The 18645-nt window shown below is 41.8% G+C and overlaps 1 protein-coding gene and 2 non-coding genes across 4 annotated transcripts in view; 2 read left to right on the top strand and 1 right to left on the bottom strand.

Annotated features, from left to right (window-relative positions):
• Nucleotides 1-1663: 1663 nt before the first annotated feature.
• Nucleotides 1664-18645, top strand: part of PIWIL2 (piwi like RNA-mediated gene silencing 2) — a 41800-nt gene continuing 24818 nt past the window's right edge. For both annotated transcript variants that reach the window (XM_069485151.1, XM_069485150.1), the window contains exons 1-13: nucleotides 1664-1855; nucleotides 3577-3664; nucleotides 3814-3952; nucleotides 4442-4648; nucleotides 5491-5598; nucleotides 8632-8749; nucleotides 9391-9515; nucleotides 10341-10421; nucleotides 10738-10851; nucleotides 13732-13920; nucleotides 14508-14592; nucleotides 15361-15450; nucleotides 16926-17066. In XM_069485151.1, coding sequence (XP_069341252.1) covers nucleotides 1664-1855; nucleotides 3577-3664; nucleotides 3814-3952; nucleotides 4442-4648; nucleotides 5491-5598; nucleotides 8632-8749; nucleotides 9391-9515; nucleotides 10341-10421; nucleotides 10738-10851; nucleotides 13732-13920; nucleotides 14508-14592; nucleotides 15361-15450; nucleotides 16926-17066 — 1677 coding nt within the window. The remainder of the gene's footprint in view (nucleotides 1856-3576; nucleotides 3665-3813; nucleotides 3953-4441; nucleotides 4649-5490; nucleotides 5599-8631; nucleotides 8750-9390; nucleotides 9516-10340; nucleotides 10422-10737; nucleotides 10852-13731; nucleotides 13921-14507; nucleotides 14593-15360; nucleotides 15451-16925; nucleotides 17067-18645) is intronic.
• Nucleotides 2493-2599, top strand: LOC138393841 (U6 spliceosomal RNA). Its single transcript, XR_011235251.1, has one exon. It is a non-coding gene; the product is annotated as a U6 spliceosomal RNA (small nuclear RNA).
• LOC138393855 (U4atac minor spliceosomal RNA) lies at nucleotides 17477-17602 on the bottom strand. Its single transcript, XR_011235262.1, has one exon. It is a non-coding gene; the product is annotated as a U4atac minor spliceosomal RNA (small nuclear RNA).

The following is an 18645-nucleotide window of genomic DNA, read 5'->3' as shown; positions in this document are numbered from 1 at the left end:
TGTCCCCTCCCCCCCAGGCGCGAGGTGCCCGGCCCTCGTGTGGGGCCCGGGGCGGGGCGGGAAGTCGTTATTTGAGCCTGGGGGTGGGGGAGGAACGCAGGACCTCGAAAAGGCCGGGAGAGGTGGTGGCCCCAGGAGGGAGGGCCCTTACAAGGAGTGTGAGTGGGCGTGTTATTTGGACGGAAATAGTGAGCAGGACCCCTGCAGAGCTGTTGGTTTGGGGAGAGGTACTTGCCTCTAGAAGCCTCGCTCCTGGTTAGGCCCGGGTCATTGTGCCCCAGCGCAGAGCACACCCTTGGAGAGGCGGAGCAGGTAGGCCTAGCCTGTCCTGGGACCCTTACCTGTTGAACCCCTTGGGTCAGCCAACTATCTGCTAACTAATCACGTGAGAAAGTCCACAGTAAGGACTTCTGGAGGAGGGTCCTGAATCTATAGAAGCGATGATAAAGGTGAGGGAAAGGTGGAGAAAGAGGAAGTTTCCAGAAATCCTGTAATTGGTGGGTGTTACAGCCTTCTCAGTTTGTACCAGTTAGGCAGCTGATTGTTCTGGATTCTTTGGGAGGTGTTGGGGGAGGTGTGAGCGAAGAGTCCAGGCTAACTAAAAAGGGGTTTTAGCAATTAAAGGAGAGAGCAGTTGCAGGCTTTGAGAAAAGAAGGCATACCCTGCACTTACAGTGTAAAAGAGAGTAATTTAGTTCGAGACATTTTGCAAGTTCTTAAACTACCTCCATCTGTGCTCTTGACTTACGAATTGTGTGTTTTTTCTTTATATGCGTGGCCTAATTTCTCTGCAGCTAATAAGACAGGTTTTCGAAAGTTAAGAAGAGGCTTATTTAACTTCGCAGTTAAGAAAGATTCTTCAGGGATCAGGAGTAGGTCAGTACAATGAGAGGAGTCCCCTAAAGAGGGAGTCCTGAAAGCTGTAGGTTATAAAGTGATTTTGAAGGAGCCTGATGACTTTTGATTTGGGGGGTGGGGTGCGGGCAGGGAGAGCCTTATGCTTGGTTACCTGGGAGAGAGAAGGGTGTTAAATGTAACCTGTGAGACTCAGCGGGTATTGTCAGCCCAAAGCAGAAGGGCTCCGTACCCTGGAGACCTCAGTTCTGGTGGAGTGTGAAAGAAGAGTTTCATAGAAAGGAATTGGATAAAGATTCAGAGAAGCAACTATAGAAAACAAGGAGATGAGTTTAATGTGATTATAGACTGGACAAAAATTAAGACTCTGGTATAGGAAAGAGGGTCCAAAAAGCAAAAACCCATAAATATTTACTGACAGAATAATTTTATGATATGGCTATGTTAACTATGAACTTGTTTATAAATCAAAATCACCCCCATACATAAAAATTGCTTCCTTCTACAACAGGTAGTTAGTTAACTTATCAACCGAGTTTTCCGAGGGGCTGTTTGGGTAGAAAATACTAAATAAGTACAAGGAGGACTTGGGCCCCTGAGGGATTGCTAAGCTTTTGAAGTGAGTATGTTACAGGAGGCTGGTCGTTTTACCGGACTGACTTAAAGTAACTATTTTTTAATGCTTATAATGCTTTGTGAGTCTGCCTTTAAGGAAAAGGAAAATCATTGGGAATCTTTAATCTTTTTACAATGCTAGCAGGTAATTAACCAGAGCAAGACCAACACACGTGTCCTCTACAGCCTTTTGATGGATCCTGTCCGACCACCATTCAGGGGCCCTCCTCCCATCCACCCATCTCCATGTGTACGGATGCCAGGCTGTTGGCCACAAGCTCCTAAACCTTTGGCCTCAGGTCTGGGCAGGGCAGGACCTGCAGGCAGAGGCCATGCCTTTGGAAAGCCAGAGGAACCAGGCACACAGAGGGGGCCAGCACAAAGGGTAAGGCCACGTCTGGATGCACAGTAGTGGCATACAGCTTACCTAGGCTATCAGAGGAAGTAATGGATTTCAAAGTGCTTAGAAAACTGTGAAACCCTATACAGAAGCAAGGTTTTTTGTGTTCTTTGTTTTCTTTTAAAAGTAGTAGTATCTTCTGGGCATATGTTTCAAATCTTAAGAGTTGCGAGTGCGAAGTGTCTCATAATGAACACTAGGTGGACTTGGGTAGATGCTTTAGGTCCTCTGGCTTCAATCCATCTGTCTGTCCATCCATTCATAATTGATAGGTTTAAAGATGCAACTTCTTGCTCTTTTCTGAATGTTTAGATTTTCGCCCTGAGTTTGGCTTTCTGATATTAGCAGCAACTCCTGCCTCTGAGGTAGTAATTGCTAGAGTTCCTTTTGGAAGGCTCTTAGCCGAAATCTTAACTAAAAAGGGGCTCTTTGGCTCTTGCTACTGCTGTGTGAACACTTACACATGTGTGCATTCTTGCTCTCCTAATTATATGGTCATTTTAAGAAAAATATAATTTATGTCAGAGTTAGCAAATATAGGAAGAATAATGCAGTTATGATCATTTTAAGTAGAGTTGACAGTGTCAAATGTAATGTTTTGTGAGAAGAAAAGTTTATGACAGTGCTCGCTTCGGCAGCACATATACTAAAATTGGAACGATACAGAGAAGATTAGCATGGCCCCTGCGCAAGGATGACACGCAAATTCGTGAAGCGTTCCATATTTTTTTTCTCTCTAATTTCTCCCCCCCCCTTTTTTTTTCCCCAAAAAGGGCCTACTGTGTTGGCATTATTCTCGGGACTTTTATTACTTTTAAAGTCTTACTTTGTCCTTACTATAATAGGTTTGTCTTTGTTGTCACTTTTGTATTAAAGTTACCTGTATAATCCTAGAAAAAAAAAAAAAAAAAGTTTATGACAGTGATCTGAATATGTTTGCTCACATGAATTGCTTGAATCTATATGTAGCTTTTATACACGTCAGCTCTAATTGGCATAACAATAGTAAACTTTCAAGATTGCTACAGGAGAATAGTAGGTTTTGTTGGATATTGTTTAAAAAAAAGTCTGTACCTCTTAAATAATCTAGCTAGTTCTGTTGTGTTACATTTTGTCATACTGTGTATCAAATCATGGACTTTTAACTGTAAACTTTTATGTTTAAAGACCTAATAGGACATGGTTACAAGTATTAAAAATTTTTTATAAAATATTTTTATCCTTTATTCTTACAACATTTTTTTTTTTTTTTTTTTTTTTTTGAGACAGAGTCTCTCTCTGTTGCCCAGGCTAGAGTGAGTGCCGTGGCGTCAGCCTAGCTCACAGCAACCTCAAACTTCTGAGCTCAAGGGATCCTCCTGTCTCAGCTTCCCGAGTAGCTGGGACTACAGGCATGCACCACCATGCCCGGCTAATTTTTTCTATATATATATTTTTAGCTGTCCATATAATTTCTTTCTCTTTTTAGTAGAGATGGGGTCTCGCTCTTGCTCAGGCTGATCTCGAACTCCTGAGCTCAAACGATCCGCCCACCTCGGCCTCCCAGAGTGCTAGGATTACAGGCGTGAGCCACCGCGCCCGGCCTTACAACATTTATAGAATTTGAAGGAGATAATTTTTAATATTTACCAAGACTTTAAGAAAACCATTGTTCCTGGAGTTTTAAACTACATTTTAAAATAACTTTATTGTTTGACTTTCCACAGGAGTCTGAGGGTTTGGTCTCCATGTTCCGAGGCCTGAGCATTGAAACAGTTTCCCGGACCCCTCTGAAACGTGAAATGCCCTTTTTAGGTATGTGGAAAACTAACTCGAGAAATTTAATGTTATATATGATTGCTTTGTTCTTAAATCCATATGGTTTATCTTCGGAAAAATAAAACAAACTGTACTGTAAAACATTTAACTCACAGTTATCGCTGGGGTTCGGTTCTTTCATTCAGGTAGAGGCATTTTAGGTCGAGGCTTGTCTGCTAATATGGTGCACAAGGACAAAGAAGAACCCCGTTCTGCTTTTCCGGATCCTTTAGTGTTGGCAGCTGGGGATAGCAAGATGGCAGAGGCCTCTGTTGGTTGGAATAGGTGGGTAAAGTTACCTTCTTATGTAACCATCAGATTCAGATGGAGTATCTCCGTCAAGTTCAAAGAGAAACTCTAAAAGCATTGTATTATCTCACAAACAAGCCATGCCTATTTTATATTCAAGAATGGACATTTTCCAAGAGTAGTCAGCAGCTGCTCACCCAGTTAGTCATTGGAAAAGGGTAAAAAGTAGTTCTGCATTGGGCAGTTCACAGCTTCGTTTGCCCTCTTAACAAGTTACCCTGGTCTTTGCAGCTCTTTAATTGTTTTCCTCTCAATTCTGTTATGGAAGATGGCTCTGAGAGTCCAAGTCGATAGCAGTTGGTGAATGTGTCATGTTGGCGTATTGTATTTTGAGAGAATTCCAAGGCTATGCTTGGGTCCCTTTTGCTGACTCCTGGAAGAGAGTGTAGACTTGGGGGAATGATCTAGATGTGGCATAGATAGGAGCGTGATAAAGCCCCATGTGCTTCTCGTTCCACATTTCAGGGTGCTTGGAAGGGGGAGTTCAGATGCTGCTTTGTTGCCCCTGGGAAGGGCCACTGCTGGTATCGGCAGAGGAGTGGACAAGCCTCCCAGTGCCTTCAGCCTAACTTCCCGGGACCCCCCACGGCTGTCACCACCACAGGCTCTGCCCCACTCCTCCCTGCACTCTCCAGATCGCCCTCTGGTCCTGACTGTGGAACACAAGGAAAAGTAAGTCAGGAGCACCGCCTTCTCTGCTTGGGAATGATCAGAGGAGGACAAGGAGGCACCTGGTGAATCTCTGCATTTTGGCTGGTGTGCAGTATTGTAAAAACTGTGTCTGTTGAAGTCCTGCCTGGGTGATAGGTACAGCAGAGGGTTTTGTTTTCTTATTTGCCAGTGGGAGATTGACGAAAAGGTGGAACAATTCCTGATGAAGTTAAATGAGCTTAACAGTGAATATATAGCCTGTGCCAGAGAGTAGACTCATGGCCTTTTGTTTCCTTCCCAGTTCAAACAGTTCTTTATCATGTTGTTTTTTTGTTTTGTTTTCTTTTTAGAGATGGGGTCTTGGGGTCTCGCTCTGTCACCCAGGCTGGAGTGCAGTGGTGTGATCATAGCTCACTGCAGCCTTGAACTCCTGGGCTCAAGCGATCCTCCTGCCTCAGCCTCCTGAGTAGCTGGGACTACAGGTGTATGTGAGCCACCATGCCTGGCTTTCTTTGTCACACTGAAGATAAGGAAATAATTTAGGAAAAATATGATGTCACTTCATCTGTCTCTATGTAACTAGAGTAACTTTTATGTTCTTAGTTAACTGGCCTAGTTTATTCCAATAATATTAACTAGGGCAAACAGGGCGACATTCCTTATCTAATTAGACATTGCTAAGGATTTATCTACTAGCCTTCAGAGCTTGCTTTTGTATGTGCTGATGCTTGGTTTGCGTATCTGTAGCAAAGTGTGAAAAATATTACTTCCCTCAATCTTTCTGTTGGTGGTAGTGGTTTGAGTTGGTTGTGTTGTTTTTGTCTTTTGGTAAATGTGGGAGCTTTTTTATTTTTGTTTTCCAGAGAGCTTGTGAAGCAAGGATCAAAAGGAACGCCTCAATCTTTGGGGCTGAACCTCATCAAAATACAGTGTCATAATGAAGCAGTTTATCAATATCACGTGACTTTCAGGTATTCACCACTTTTTTCTTTGCATTGTTCACTTCTTAGAGGGAAGTAATGAAGTGGTTCCCCTGGGATAACCACAGGTTGTTCTGCACAGTTCTTGGTGAGCCTCCCTATGCAGTAATGCGTGTACTCAGATCCTTACGGGAAGTTTAAGGTTAATTTTTTTGTGTGTATTTAGCAATATTACCAATTTAGATTTTAACATAATACTTACAGGTTTATACATGAGGCTAGAATAGATTTAATATGAAATTAATGAAGCTTAAGTTCAGGGCCTTTTACTTGCATAGGCCTCTTCCATGGTCTTTTAATTTATTTTATATGTGCAATTTTGTATTCCTTTTTTTGAAGGAGACCCCTCCCCACATGGTATAAAATCTATACGCCACAAAACACGGATCCTTCCCTGCATGGATCATCATACCAACATTTGATGTCTCTGGTGACAGTCTAGGGTTAAATTTATGAGTGATAAAATCAGGGAAAATAACTTTAATTTTATATCAGTAATTTTAGGATTTATTTTACTTTCTTTAAAAATTAAGAATGCATATTAGCTTGTGTTATTTTTGAGATCTTAGGGGAGTCTTTAGCTGGAGGTTATTGGCTGGAATTGTGAAAGTGAATATTTTGAAATATCTGGAGAAAATGAAAAGATGGCAGTCTGATTTTTTAATTGACAAATAATAATTGTATATATGGCATACAATGTGATGTTTTGATACATGTATACATTGTGGAAAGATTAAATCAAGCTAATTAACATATCCATCACCTCACCTTTTTTTTTTGAGATGACAATATTTAAAATCTCTTTTAGTGATTTTGAAATATATTTTATTATTAACTGTGGTCACCACAGATCACCATAAGTTGCAGTAGATCACTGAAACTGATTCTGCCTAACTGAAACTTTATACCTTGTGACCAGCATCTCCCCTTTCCCTTCCCCCCACCACCCAGCGTCCGGTAACCACCTTTCTACTCTCTGTTCTAGGAATTGGACTTTTTTACATTCCACATAGAAGTGAGATCATACCATATTTGTCTTTCTGTGCCTGGCTTATTTCACTTAGCTTAATGTCCTTCAGGTTCATCCATATTGTCACAGATGATAGACTTTCCTTCTTTTTGAAGGTGCTATAGTATTCCATTGCGTATATGTACCACAATTTCCTTATCCATCCATCCACTGATGGACGCTTAGGCTGGTTCCGTATCTTGGCTGTCGCGAATAGTGCTGCATGAACGTGGGAGAGCAGGTATCTCTTCGACATACCGATTTCACTTCCTTTGGTTAAATGTGCAGAAGTGGGATTGCTGGATCATATGGTAGTTCTATGTTTAGTTTTGGGGGAACCTCCATACTCTTTTCAAAGAAGATTGTACTAAGAAGTCTTAATTTGTGAAAGACTGCTACTAACTGGTGATAAAAGGAAGAAGTGGAGTGAAAGAAGAAAGGAACAGGTAGGGGGAAAATATCCTGAAGATACGATATAAAGGCGAAAGGATGGAGCCATTTGAGGAGAAGGTGGTTGACTTTGGCCATGGAGGACAAATTGGATTTACTCTTGAGGGTACTCTTGGTGATCTTGTGGTAGTTTTGCTAGAGAAAAAAAACTAAAAGATGAAAGGAACAAGGGAGAGCACAGGCCCTGAGAAGTAGCCAGTGGTATGGCCACTCATTTTAAACTTTTTTAAGAGGAAGGGGAAATGCAGTGATAATTGAAGAGGGGGACAGGGTTGCTGTAGTGGTTTCCATGAGGTAAGAATGCAGAGCTGAGCATGTACGACAGGTGGAAGGAAGAAGCCAGAAAAGAGGGGGAAGTTGAACCCCAGGAAACAGGCGTTTTGTGGACCATATGGGGAGGAGGAGGTGAGCAGTAAAGAGACGAGAACTCTTTCTCTGAAAATGGATTGACAGATTTTAAGGAAACAGAAAGGAGTCTGTCTGCATTGAATGGGCCACGGAGAAGACATGGATTTATAGGTTTCGAGATTGTACCTCTGGACGGTGTGCAGTTGTACGTGTAGATTTGAAGCCCCAGTGTGAAGGGGCTGCCAGGTCATTGAGAGAGGACTAAGCAGATGTGTCACAGCAGACCGGGCATCCTGTGGCTTCCGTGCAGTGCATGACGGGTGTCTAGGAAGACAAATTTAAGTACTGTGCTTAGAGCTGTATGTACTGTATGGACCATATGTCTACGAATTTTTTTAAGAAGTGTGATTGCATGTAAGTGTTTAGTTTTGAGGACAATTGTGTTGGATTAACACTTGATTTTCTTTCATTTTGTCTTCACGTACTTGAACATGCTTGACCTTAGCCTTGGATTTGTTTAAACTTTGCAGTTGTAGAACAGGGGTTGGGTGTTACTGTGCTATAATGGGACAGTCGTCATATAAAGTAGCTGCTGGAGTTTTTCAGAGCTGTCAGATTTGTGAGAGTGAATGAATAGAAAGTTGACATTGCCATGAGTGAAAAATGGTTTGAGTAAAATCCTGGTTTTAAAAAATGTTTTTTTTTGTTTTTTTTTTTTTTAAAGTGTGTATCTCTGAAGACTGTAGAGATTGGCAAACTATGGCTGGTCCGAAGATCAAACCTGGCCCACCACCTGTTTGTGTAATAAAGATTTATTGGTGCATAGCCACGCTCATTTGTTTGCATATTGTCTATGGCTGCTTATGTGGCCTACAAAGCCTAAAATATTTACTATCTGGCCGTTTACACAAAAACTTTTCTTTTCCCGTATTCTGAAATCTGGAAGAATATACACTGACACATTAAGGCAGCTGTCCTTTGGTGGTAGAATTACAGGTTATTTTCATTTTCTTTACCTACAATTTCTAATGTTCCTGCCCTGAGCAGGTATCTCGAGTCAAAGGTCCATTTGTATTCAGATGTATAATTTTTAATATAACCACTAGGTGGAGCAGCAGTTACAAATGACTGCTTCTCTAACACACCTGTTGCACAACTGTGGTAAAGATTGCCGTTTAAGTCAAATTGAAGTGAAATCCTCTTTGTTTATTTTCTAGCCCCAATGTGGAGTGCAAAAGCATGAGGTTTGGCATGTTGAAGGACCATCAAGCTGTCACCGGAAACGTCACTGCTTTTGATGGATCCATTCTCTATCTGCCTGTTAAGCTTCAACAAGTGAGACCAAACAGGAAGTGTATTTTGGGATGAAACCTAAGACTGCTCTGGTGTTTTGAGTGGTGGGAAATCATAGGCATCCTGAACATTTGAGTTGTATCTTCCTATTCCTAGAGGGAAAACAGATTTCTACAGGACATAACAGAAAATTTTATATGTGAATTCTTCCAGAAGCACCTTCTCATATAAGAGGAGTGATTGCGGCCAGGTGTGGTGCTCACACCTGTAATCCCAGAACTTTGGGAGGCCGAGGCGGGAGGATGGCTTGATCGAGGAGAGGGAGACTGCCGTGTGCAGTGAGCGATGACTGGGCCACTGCTCTCCATCCTGGCCAACAGAGGGAGACCCTGTCTCCTAAAACAAAACAAAACAAAACAAAAACCAGTAATTAGAAGCCTTTGGCTCCTGCTATAAAAAATGGTTTATAAATTTCAAATTCAAATTTTGTTGGGTTTCTCTTACCAAGTAGTTTCTGAATCCTGGTTGTCATATTGTGCTTTTGCCAGTGTGGGCAGCAAAGCGAAGGGAAGAGTAGAAAAAAAACATCTAAGATATTTTAGTGTTCTCTAGAACACAGTTGGATTAGATTAGGACTTGGTAGTTTTGTCATTTCTTTTTACTTGTGTGTATTTATTTGTTAGGTTCTTGAGTTAAAAAGTCAAAGGAAAACCGATGGTGCCGAAATCAGCCTTAAGATTCAGTTGACGAAGATCCTAGAGCCCTGCTCTGACTTGTGCATTCCCTTCTACAATGTTGTTTTCCGCCGGTGAGGACACAGCTGAAGTCTTATTTTCCTCTAACTTCAGTCTTGTATTTGCAATAATGCTCTTCAAGAATTGGATGGTTTTATACTACAATGCGTATGTGATGGGTTTGGAAGCATTTACTACATGAATGGATGATATTGAGGCTGACTTACTCAGAAATCATCTCACCAGTGACAGGCCAGATTTGAATACAAAATTAGGTTTGGAGGTAGCTGGGTAGGGGGATGGGTTCCTTTGGATTCATTCAGGTTAAAAGCAGCTGTTTATAGTTCATATTTAATGGCGGTGTTAGCCAAGGAGCCACTTAAAGAGGTAGTGTACAGAAATATTTGCTGGAAGAATTTTTTCCAGTCCCTTGAGTTTTTGAATTAGAGACAGCTCATAATTGTTTAACTTCTTTTGAGATACCCTAATTTCATACAGCTGTTATGCCTAAAATACCTCTTATTTAATGACACACAACCTAATTTCTACCTGGTGAGCTGAACTACCAGGAACAAACATAACCCCCTCTACCAGACTGTTGAAATGGGCTCTCATTAGTGGTAAAAAGTACTGTAAATTGTGCCTGGGAGATGAACTCAGTGCTTGGTTAGCTAGTAAGGGGGAAAGTCTGCAGTCAGTTGCACATACTCCAACATACATGTTTTGGTAATGTTTATTTTTCTTTTAGCAGGATTGTTCTCAACATAAAAGCGATATTTGTGCAAAGAACACAAACATTTCTGACCCTTTACACTTCCAAAGGCAAATGTACCTGAGAATAATGGAGCTTAATTTTTTTTAATTCTATTAGAAAACCCACTCTTGGTTTTTTATTTCAGGGTAATGAAACTTTTAGATATGAAGCTTGTGGGGAGAAACTTCTATGACCCTACGAGTGCTATGGTACTACAGCAGCACAGGTTGGTGTTGTTTTCCCCTTCCTCACTTTTGAATGTTCTGGAAAGAAATTTTTCATTGCGACCATCGTATTTAAGGACCATAATCTCAGCAGTAGTTTATGGTAGTGAATACAATTTATCAGTTAAGTCTCTTCCTTAGTTTGGTTTTTTTAGTGAGTTTGCAATGATGTTGATTTACTTTAATTTGTTTCCTGGGGCCTTTCTCACTGTTATTAGGGAAGGGCAATATCAGCTCAAAGTATTATTTCGGACGGGGGGCATGGAAGTAGCTGTGTTCTTTTTAGAACCCTAGGGCAACGACCACCTCTCTTTTCAGATTGCAGATCTGGCCAGGCTACGCAGCTAGCATCCGGAGGACAGATGGAGGTCTTTTCCTGCTGGCGGATGTCTCCCATAAGGTCATTCGGAATGATTCTGTGCTGGATGTCATGTGAGTGGATGGTGGGATCTGCCTTTAACGTGCTGATGACTTTCTGAAAAGTTCAGTAACAGCTGGTAATAATACAGTAAGACATTGTTCTGTTTGGATTTTTAACTGTAGAATAGATTGAGAGAGAACTAAATGGATGCGCCCTGGTCTCTAAGTCCTTCTGAATAGACATCTGCTGTGCTTTGAGGAGGAGTTTTATTTAAATTTGTGGATAGGAAGACATGGTTTGATGTATGCACATCCTGAGCTTTTGTTTAATATACAGTGTATGTGTTACTGTAGTAAATGTAGATGCGTATAACTTTTAATGGTTGCATGGAATCCCATCTTACACATAAGTCTGTGTGCATCTCTGATTTTTTTTTTTTTTAGGCTATATACTTAGAAGAATTACTTAATGGAAGGGCTGAACATTTGAAAGGTTTTTAAAGTTATTTATTTATTCTGTTTTATTTATTTACTCTTTTAAGAGATGTGGTCTTACTCTGTCACTCAGACTGGAGTGTAGTGACGCTATCATAGTTCAACCTTGAACTTCTGGGCTCAGGCAATCCTACCTCAGCTTCCTGAGTATTGGGACTACAGGCATGTGCCACCATGCCCTGCTAATTTTTCTTTTTATATTTTGTAGCAACAGGATCTCACTATGCTGCCAGGCTGGTTTCGAACTCCTGGCATCAAGCAATCCACCTGCATTGGCCTCCCAAAGTGCTGGGATTACAGGCGCACGCCACCATACCCAGCTAATTTTTTGTAGAGATGGGGTCTTGTTATATTGCCCAGGGTGGTCTTGTCTTTTCTTTTCTTTTCTTTCTTTCTTTCTTTCTTTTTTTTTTTTTTAAAGATATGGGTCTCACTATGTTGCCTGGCCTGGAGTGCAGTGGCTAATTTTTCCCTGGTACGGTCATAGTGCCCTGCAGCCTTGAACTGCATGGGGCTCAAGCATTTGTCCTGCCTCAGTTTCCCAGTAGCTGGGACTGTAGGCTTGCCCTACCTCACCTATAGTCCTTTTTTTTCCATTGGCTAAGTATAAAATTTTATATGTAAAACCAGTTCAACTTCAAGTTTACATCTACTTGTATAATCTCACTATACAGTCATTCAAATTTTGTCAGTTTCATCCTCCTTCCCTCTCCCCTATAAAATTATATTTCTTAGGTAGTCCAAATCAGTTTGCATCTAGCTTTGAGCCCCCGTACTCCAAGATAGGCAGAAGACCCGTATCAGGCATCTCCCTTTTAGATCGCACTTGGACCCTGGGGTGTCTGTGGTCCTGGTTCTCAGTGCAGCTGTGCTGCCCGGCTGCTCAGCCCCAGAGAGCATGTTTACAGCTGCCAGGGAGCTCTGCAGGGCCTCCCCTCGCATGTGCCCCCACAGCTGGTACAGCTTGGCATTCCACCACTTTCGTCCCTTGTGCCCTCTGTGTTCTTACGGGTCACTGGAAGCAACCAAAGAGCAGTCATTTTCCTGGAGGTGAGAAGAGCTTGTTCTTTACATATTATGCAGCCGCTTTTCTCTTCATGGCCCAGGAATGGTTTGCATACTTCTAAAACGTAGCGAGCAACTACGGTTTACCATATAAGGTTAAATTTCACACGTCGCTGTTAAGTTCTCAATAATTCATGTAATGACTCATCCCCACTATATTCAATGCCATGTTAGACATATCTTTTAAAACCTGATTGGCCTCAGTTTGTCTGGTTGCTCTCCAGGCTGGCTGGGCCAGCACTGTCTTGGGGCCCCCCTTCCCCTCTAACGGGGAATCTCCTGTCTCTCAGATCGCGTGGCTGCTGCCTTCTTGGTTTACTCCCGTGCTTGTGTAGAGCACATCCTCCAGTGTTTTCCAGAGGAAGGGTGCGTTGGAGGAAGTAATCTTGAGCCTTTCATGTTTGACAATGTCTTCAGTTCACAGACTGGTCGTCTAGTTTGATTGTGTATATAATGCCAGCTTGGAGATGCTTTCCCCTCAGCATTTTGAAAGCATTGCTCCATTGTCTGTGCTTGTAGATTTGCTGTTGAAAGATCTAAGCCATCTTGATTTCTGATTCCACAGTCTCTGTATGTCTCTCCTTACCCCCTGCTGTCCCTTTGGAAGTTTGGGGAGTTTTTCTTTACCCTTGTATTCTGAAATTTTGCTTGTTTTTTATTTCTTCCTGAATCTCTAGGGATTCTATCTGGGGTTATTTTCCCTTTGCCTGAAGAACTCTCTGTAATATGTCCTTTAGTGTGGGATCTGCTGGTGACAGATTCTTTAAGTTTTTAGATAAAAACATCTTCCATCTTGCCTTTAACTTAGAATTCTGGGTTTGACAGTTGTTTTCTTTTAGCCCTTTGAAAATATTACTCGTGGTGCCAGTGTGTTCCAGCATCGCGTTGCTCATGACACTGTCACACGGGCTTCCCGAGAGTGTGTCCTTTGTGGGTCTTTTCTTCTCCGCGTCTTTAGTATCTTGACCGGTGCCCGTCCTCTGACAGGGACTTGCCTCACTTGTAGAGCAGTTTCCCTCTTCAGCTAGCAAAGGGCAAATACAGCCAAAACAATGCTTTTATTGTGACTCTTATAGACTATCTTAGTAATGACAGAAAACAGTAATTGTTTTGATAAAAGTACCTTATTTTAAAGGCTATAGGGAACTTTATTAATTTGTAGTTGATGCTTTTAATGTGATTTTTATCTTTTCACTGTTTTTTGTTGATTTCTTTTTTGAAAGGTTAACAGTAAAAGAAATGAGAGTCCCATCTCTTAAAAGACACAACTGGAGCCTCCTGGTGCTATGTAGCTATGATTGGACCCCCGAATTACTTAGCTGAGTCCCCTGTCCCTTTCCTATTGCTCCGGGTATGCACCGTGATCCAGAAGTCTTTTGTCTCTTTCCACAGGCATGCCATGTATCATCAGAATAAAGAAAACTTCCAGGATGAGTGTACTAAGCTTCTGGTTGGCAATATTGTTATCACCCGATACAATAATCGTACCTATCGAATTGATGATGTGGACTGGAATAAAACCCCAAAAGATAGCTTCACGATGTCTGATGGGAAAGAGATCACGTTCTTGGAATACTACAGGTAGAAAGAGACTGAATTGGGGCCTAAGGTGGGGTGGGTTGTAGTTTACCATTCTCTAGCAGGATTTTGAGTTTCATGATAGAATACAACTTGACACTTTTAAAATAATTCGTTTGGTAATGCACCTAAGGTTAAGTGAGTTTATTTGTTGGACTTGACCTGAATATGCTATCCTTATAGTTTCATTTCTTTTAGTACTTTCAGAAGTTATTCATAAATTAACCTTAGGGCTTGAATTGTATTTCTTTTGCTGATTTTGTTAGAAGTCTGGTTGGAGAGATTAGATTCAAGTTATTAATCATTTGACTATCATTTCATCTTTGTATTGCCTAAGCCCTTTAGCCTAATGCAGTTTTTAACAAATTCTTTCCTGGACTTTTAGTCTTATTTCTCCTCTATTTAACTGCAATGCAACTTGAGCCTGCTTTTTCCAGTTATAAATATATTATGACCAGTTTCAGGTGGATCCTTGACGAGGGTATTGTGCAAATTGTATACCTCAGTCCTGGTTAAGAGACTCAGGCTGTGTTGCTGTAAGAGTAGTGATGCCACTTCTGAAATGTCTTCCTGCCTCTGCCCTGCTCTAGCAAAAACTATGGGATCACAGTTAAGGACGAGGACCAGCCACTGCTGATCCACAGGCCCAGTGAGAGGCAGAACAACCATGGGACGGTGAGTGTGGTGTCAGGCTTACGTTTCCAGCTCACGTTCTCCATCCTCTCAGCCCCTGCCAGCCGTCCTCACGGCCCCGTGGGAGCCAGGGAGCGACTGCAGGGTGGCTGGGGAGAGCCATGCAGGTGTCGTCTGTCTCATCCAGCTAGAGATGCCACTTCACACCGGTAGCATGTACTTTCGACATCCCCACAAGGAGGAGCTAAATATCCACATGAGCAATTTAGGGTAAAGGAATAAGGAGAACTTCCTGTGAGTGAAGATAAAATTCCGGGTCCTTATAAATTCTAGGGAAGGTGTAGACGTTTATTTTTAACAGGGGTAGGGCTGGAGGAAAATACCTTGTCACCTGACTCCCCTGTCTTAAATGTGAAAACCAAAGATCAGCAGGATGAGATGAGACTGAGACACACAGCTTGATAGGATGTATTCTCTTACTTTGTCTTGAGGCCCAAGGGGGATAGAATTTTTTATGTTTTTCTAGTTTTTCCTCTCCTTTTGACAGTTTCAATATTTAACCTAATATAACAGGCTATATTGGGACTGAGGGGGAAAGGGTAAAACACTTCTAGTATTTTAGTATTCTAGTATTTCTAGTTTCACTGCCCTCTTCCCTGGGGTTTTGTATCCTTCGTGCACAAGCCGTGTCACTGCGGGACCAGCCGTGTCACTGCGGGACCAGCCCTGGGCGAGGCATGTCTTGTGCGGGGCAGGGGAACACAGTTCTCTTTTACTTCCTTATTTTTGCTCTTCCTTCTCTCTTCAAAGCTGCTAAAAGGCGAAATCCTGCTGCTGCCTGAGCTTTCCTTCATGACTGGGATTCCGGAGAAGATGAAAAAGGACTTCAGAGCCATGAAGGTTAGAGTCCTGCTGTGCTCAGGCTTTGAGTGGCAGCCTTTTGGGTGGCAGTTTTGAGTTAGACCCAGGCCTGTTCCGACCCTGACGCTGGCTTGCACTGCTACGTGGGCAAGTCCGTCCTTCCAGGCTCCAGTTTCCCCATCTGTGAAACTTAATCCACGCCCCCTCCCACACACAAGGTGAAAAAGCATATCAGGACTGCCTTTTGAAGGTTATTACAACAGTAGAGGGACTGGGTCATAAAATACGAAGAACAAGTCTGTCTTCATCTTCACCAGTCAGATGGACGATGGTGAAGTGGTCACGGCACCGTCAGTGAAGCTCTTTGAGAGCCCTGAGTGAGTGTAACATTTCTATAAACCTTCAGTTTATTTGAAGGTGTGGAGGAGACAATGAAGCAAAAAGTCAGCAAGTCAGAAGTTGAGGGTAGAATTTATCCTGCTGGGTTCGGAGTGTCCTGGGAGTGTTGGGCTGGGCTCTCACAGGCAGTGGCTGGGCAGGGGTGGGTGCAGCCGCTTGCACCCAGGCAGCTTAAGTCCAGAGCCTGAGGGCCAACCCTCTGCACGGCCTGCGACTCCTGGGCCTGTCCACCCTTGAGATACTGTCGGCTGCCTCGCTTTCCCGTTCTTGTCTGTTTTGGACCCACACGCCACATACAGTTTTTAGTGACATAAAGTGCCTTAAGTGAAGCTCAAAATTCCTGTAAGAGATTTCTTTCATGTTTGCCATCCAGTGCTTCTGCTTTGACCTGCTTTATGTACTAGTTCAAGGCTGCTTCCTTACGACTCCCAGTTGGCTGATGGCTTTATGATCACAGAGCTATTTGTATAGCCCCATGGACTTACTGACCCCGAGGACTGCCTGGCAGGAAGCAGCAGCTGTACAGTTCATTCGTCCCAGAAGAATAATGAAGAGCTCCCTTATGTGATTCAGAATCTTTATATGTACCTATTAGATATTACTCAGCGATAAATATTTAGCAAGCACCTATTATGGGTCAAACACTATGGCAAGTTCTGAGCAAAAAAGTGCCTTATGGTAAAATTAAAAGGCCAGTATAGTATGATATAAAGTGTCAGACTGAATGTGGTTTTCCATTCTGTTATGTTGGGATGTCTGATACATGGCTCTTTTCCCCCATTGTTCCCACATTTTTAAATAGCTGCGGTCAAGCCCCCTTTGCTCTTGTTTTATAGAATCTCTTAGAAATTTTAAAGTCAAAGCATGCTTTGAGAAAGAGATTAGATTCATACATCACGAAGGAGGAGGAGCCAATAACATTTAAAATTCTTATTTTTGTTATACTATTTTTAATATTCTACTTCATTCACATTCCTAAGAGAGACTTGAAAATTTCTACTGATTTCAAGGGGAAGGAAGTTTCTTACGAAAGCATTTTAAACACACTGGGGTTTAACCTCACATTGGCGAAAGTAATAGTTATACATTATTATCTCCGTTTTAATTCTATATAGGATCTGACCCAGCAGATCAACCTGAGCCCCAAGCAGCACCACAGTGCTTTGGAATGCTTGCTCCAGAGGATTTCTAAGAACGAGAGGGCCAGCAGTGAGCTGACGCGCTGGGGGCTCTATCTGCAGAAGGACGTACATAAGGTGACCGGGGGCTGTGGTAGGGTGGGAGCCAGCATCAGCCCAGGATTTTAGAGCTTGGTTGAGACTCGGTGATAACTTCCTGTCCTGTCTTTATGTTGAAGTTTTTGCTTTATTCTTATACTCCTTTTTTTTAAACCCAGTCTCATGATACTTCAGTCTCCTTGACTTAATTTACTAGTGTCTTTTACAGATGTTTTTCCTCTGTATTTCCCAGGGATCAAGCTAAAGTTCTATGTTTTTTTCTTTTTCACTTTATTGTTCTTTTTTTTTTTTTTCAACTTTTTACTCTTCTCAGTAATTAACTAGTGTTTCCTTGAACACATATTACTGTCATTTTTCACAGAGCCATGAGAGACTCTCCAATTTGTACAATCCAATTTTTTTTTCTTTTTTGGAAAGATGTTTATCTTTTTTCTAGAAATTGCACCAAGGCAAAGCAGAGCTCTGGTTGATACGGGCATGTGATGCGGGCGTTGCCAGCACTGCCCTGGCTACATGCTCGCTGGACAGTAACGCAGCCGTGAGAATAGCATAGCTGGGATCTAATTTTCCCGTGGCCCTTTCCACCTGCAGTCTGCCTGGAGGCTGTGCTGTGTCTTGGGCAGGCGTGATTCGTGGCACAGAGGCTCTGTGGGGGGGTGAAGTCCTTGGACTTCAGTGTCAGCTCTTCTGCCTTTGAATCCCAGCTCTGCCACTTGCCGTCTTGTTTGCTTTGAGCAAATTGCTTAGCATCTCTTACTTTCCTTATCTGTAAAATGAGAATAATGATTGAGTTACATATGAACTAAATGGTAAATCTTTAGCGTAATATCTGGCACGTAGCAAGTGTTCAGTAAGTTTGGGGGGCCAGTATTACTTTTTACTTTTCTTTTGAAATTATACCAAAATAATTAATTCTGTCTTTTCTGTAGTTCTCTTACACTCTGAAATTACTCCTTCTTTTTTTCTTCTTTCCTGGTTCTAAAAGTAATGTGTGATCAATAAAGAAAATGTGGAAATACTAGAACATGTAAAGAAGGATTTGATAAAACCGTCAGTAATTGCATTACCCAAAGATAATATCTCAGTGATTTATTTTAGATGCATATAAAAGATAATATTTTCAATATTTTTACTTCCCCTAAAATTATTTTTTGGGATAATCTTTTTCATATAACGTGATATATATGGTTTGCATCTCCTTTTTCATTTAATATCATGATCATGTTTTCATGTTATTAAATATTATTTGAACATGTGGAAAACATAAGCCAAAGAAGGCAAAAGCCTGTCTATAATCTTGCTACATCAAAGTAGCCAGTGTTAACATTTTGGAAAATATTCTTCAATCTTTTTTATATAGTGCATGTGTGCATACACACACGCACGAAATACGTATTCATGTGGTTTCCTTTTTCTTTTAGATATATTTTGAATATTTTTCCATGTAATTTAATATTTTCCTAAATATTTTTAGTCTGGGTGCAGTGGCTCACACCTGTAATCCCAGTGCTTTGGGAGGCTGAGGCAGGAGGATCACTTGAGGTCAGGAGTTCAAGACCAGTCTGGGCAATACAGCAAGACCCCATCTCTACAAAAA

Source organism: Eulemur rufifrons, chromosome 12 (assembly GCF_041146395.1).
Source record: "Eulemur rufifrons isolate Redbay chromosome 12, OSU_ERuf_1, whole genome shotgun sequence".
Taxonomy (NCBI): Eukaryota; Metazoa; Chordata; class Mammalia; order Primates; family Lemuridae; genus Eulemur; species Eulemur rufifrons.
The sequence above is the reverse complement of the archived record's forward strand: the minus strand, read 5'-3'. Positions and strand labels throughout refer to the sequence as shown.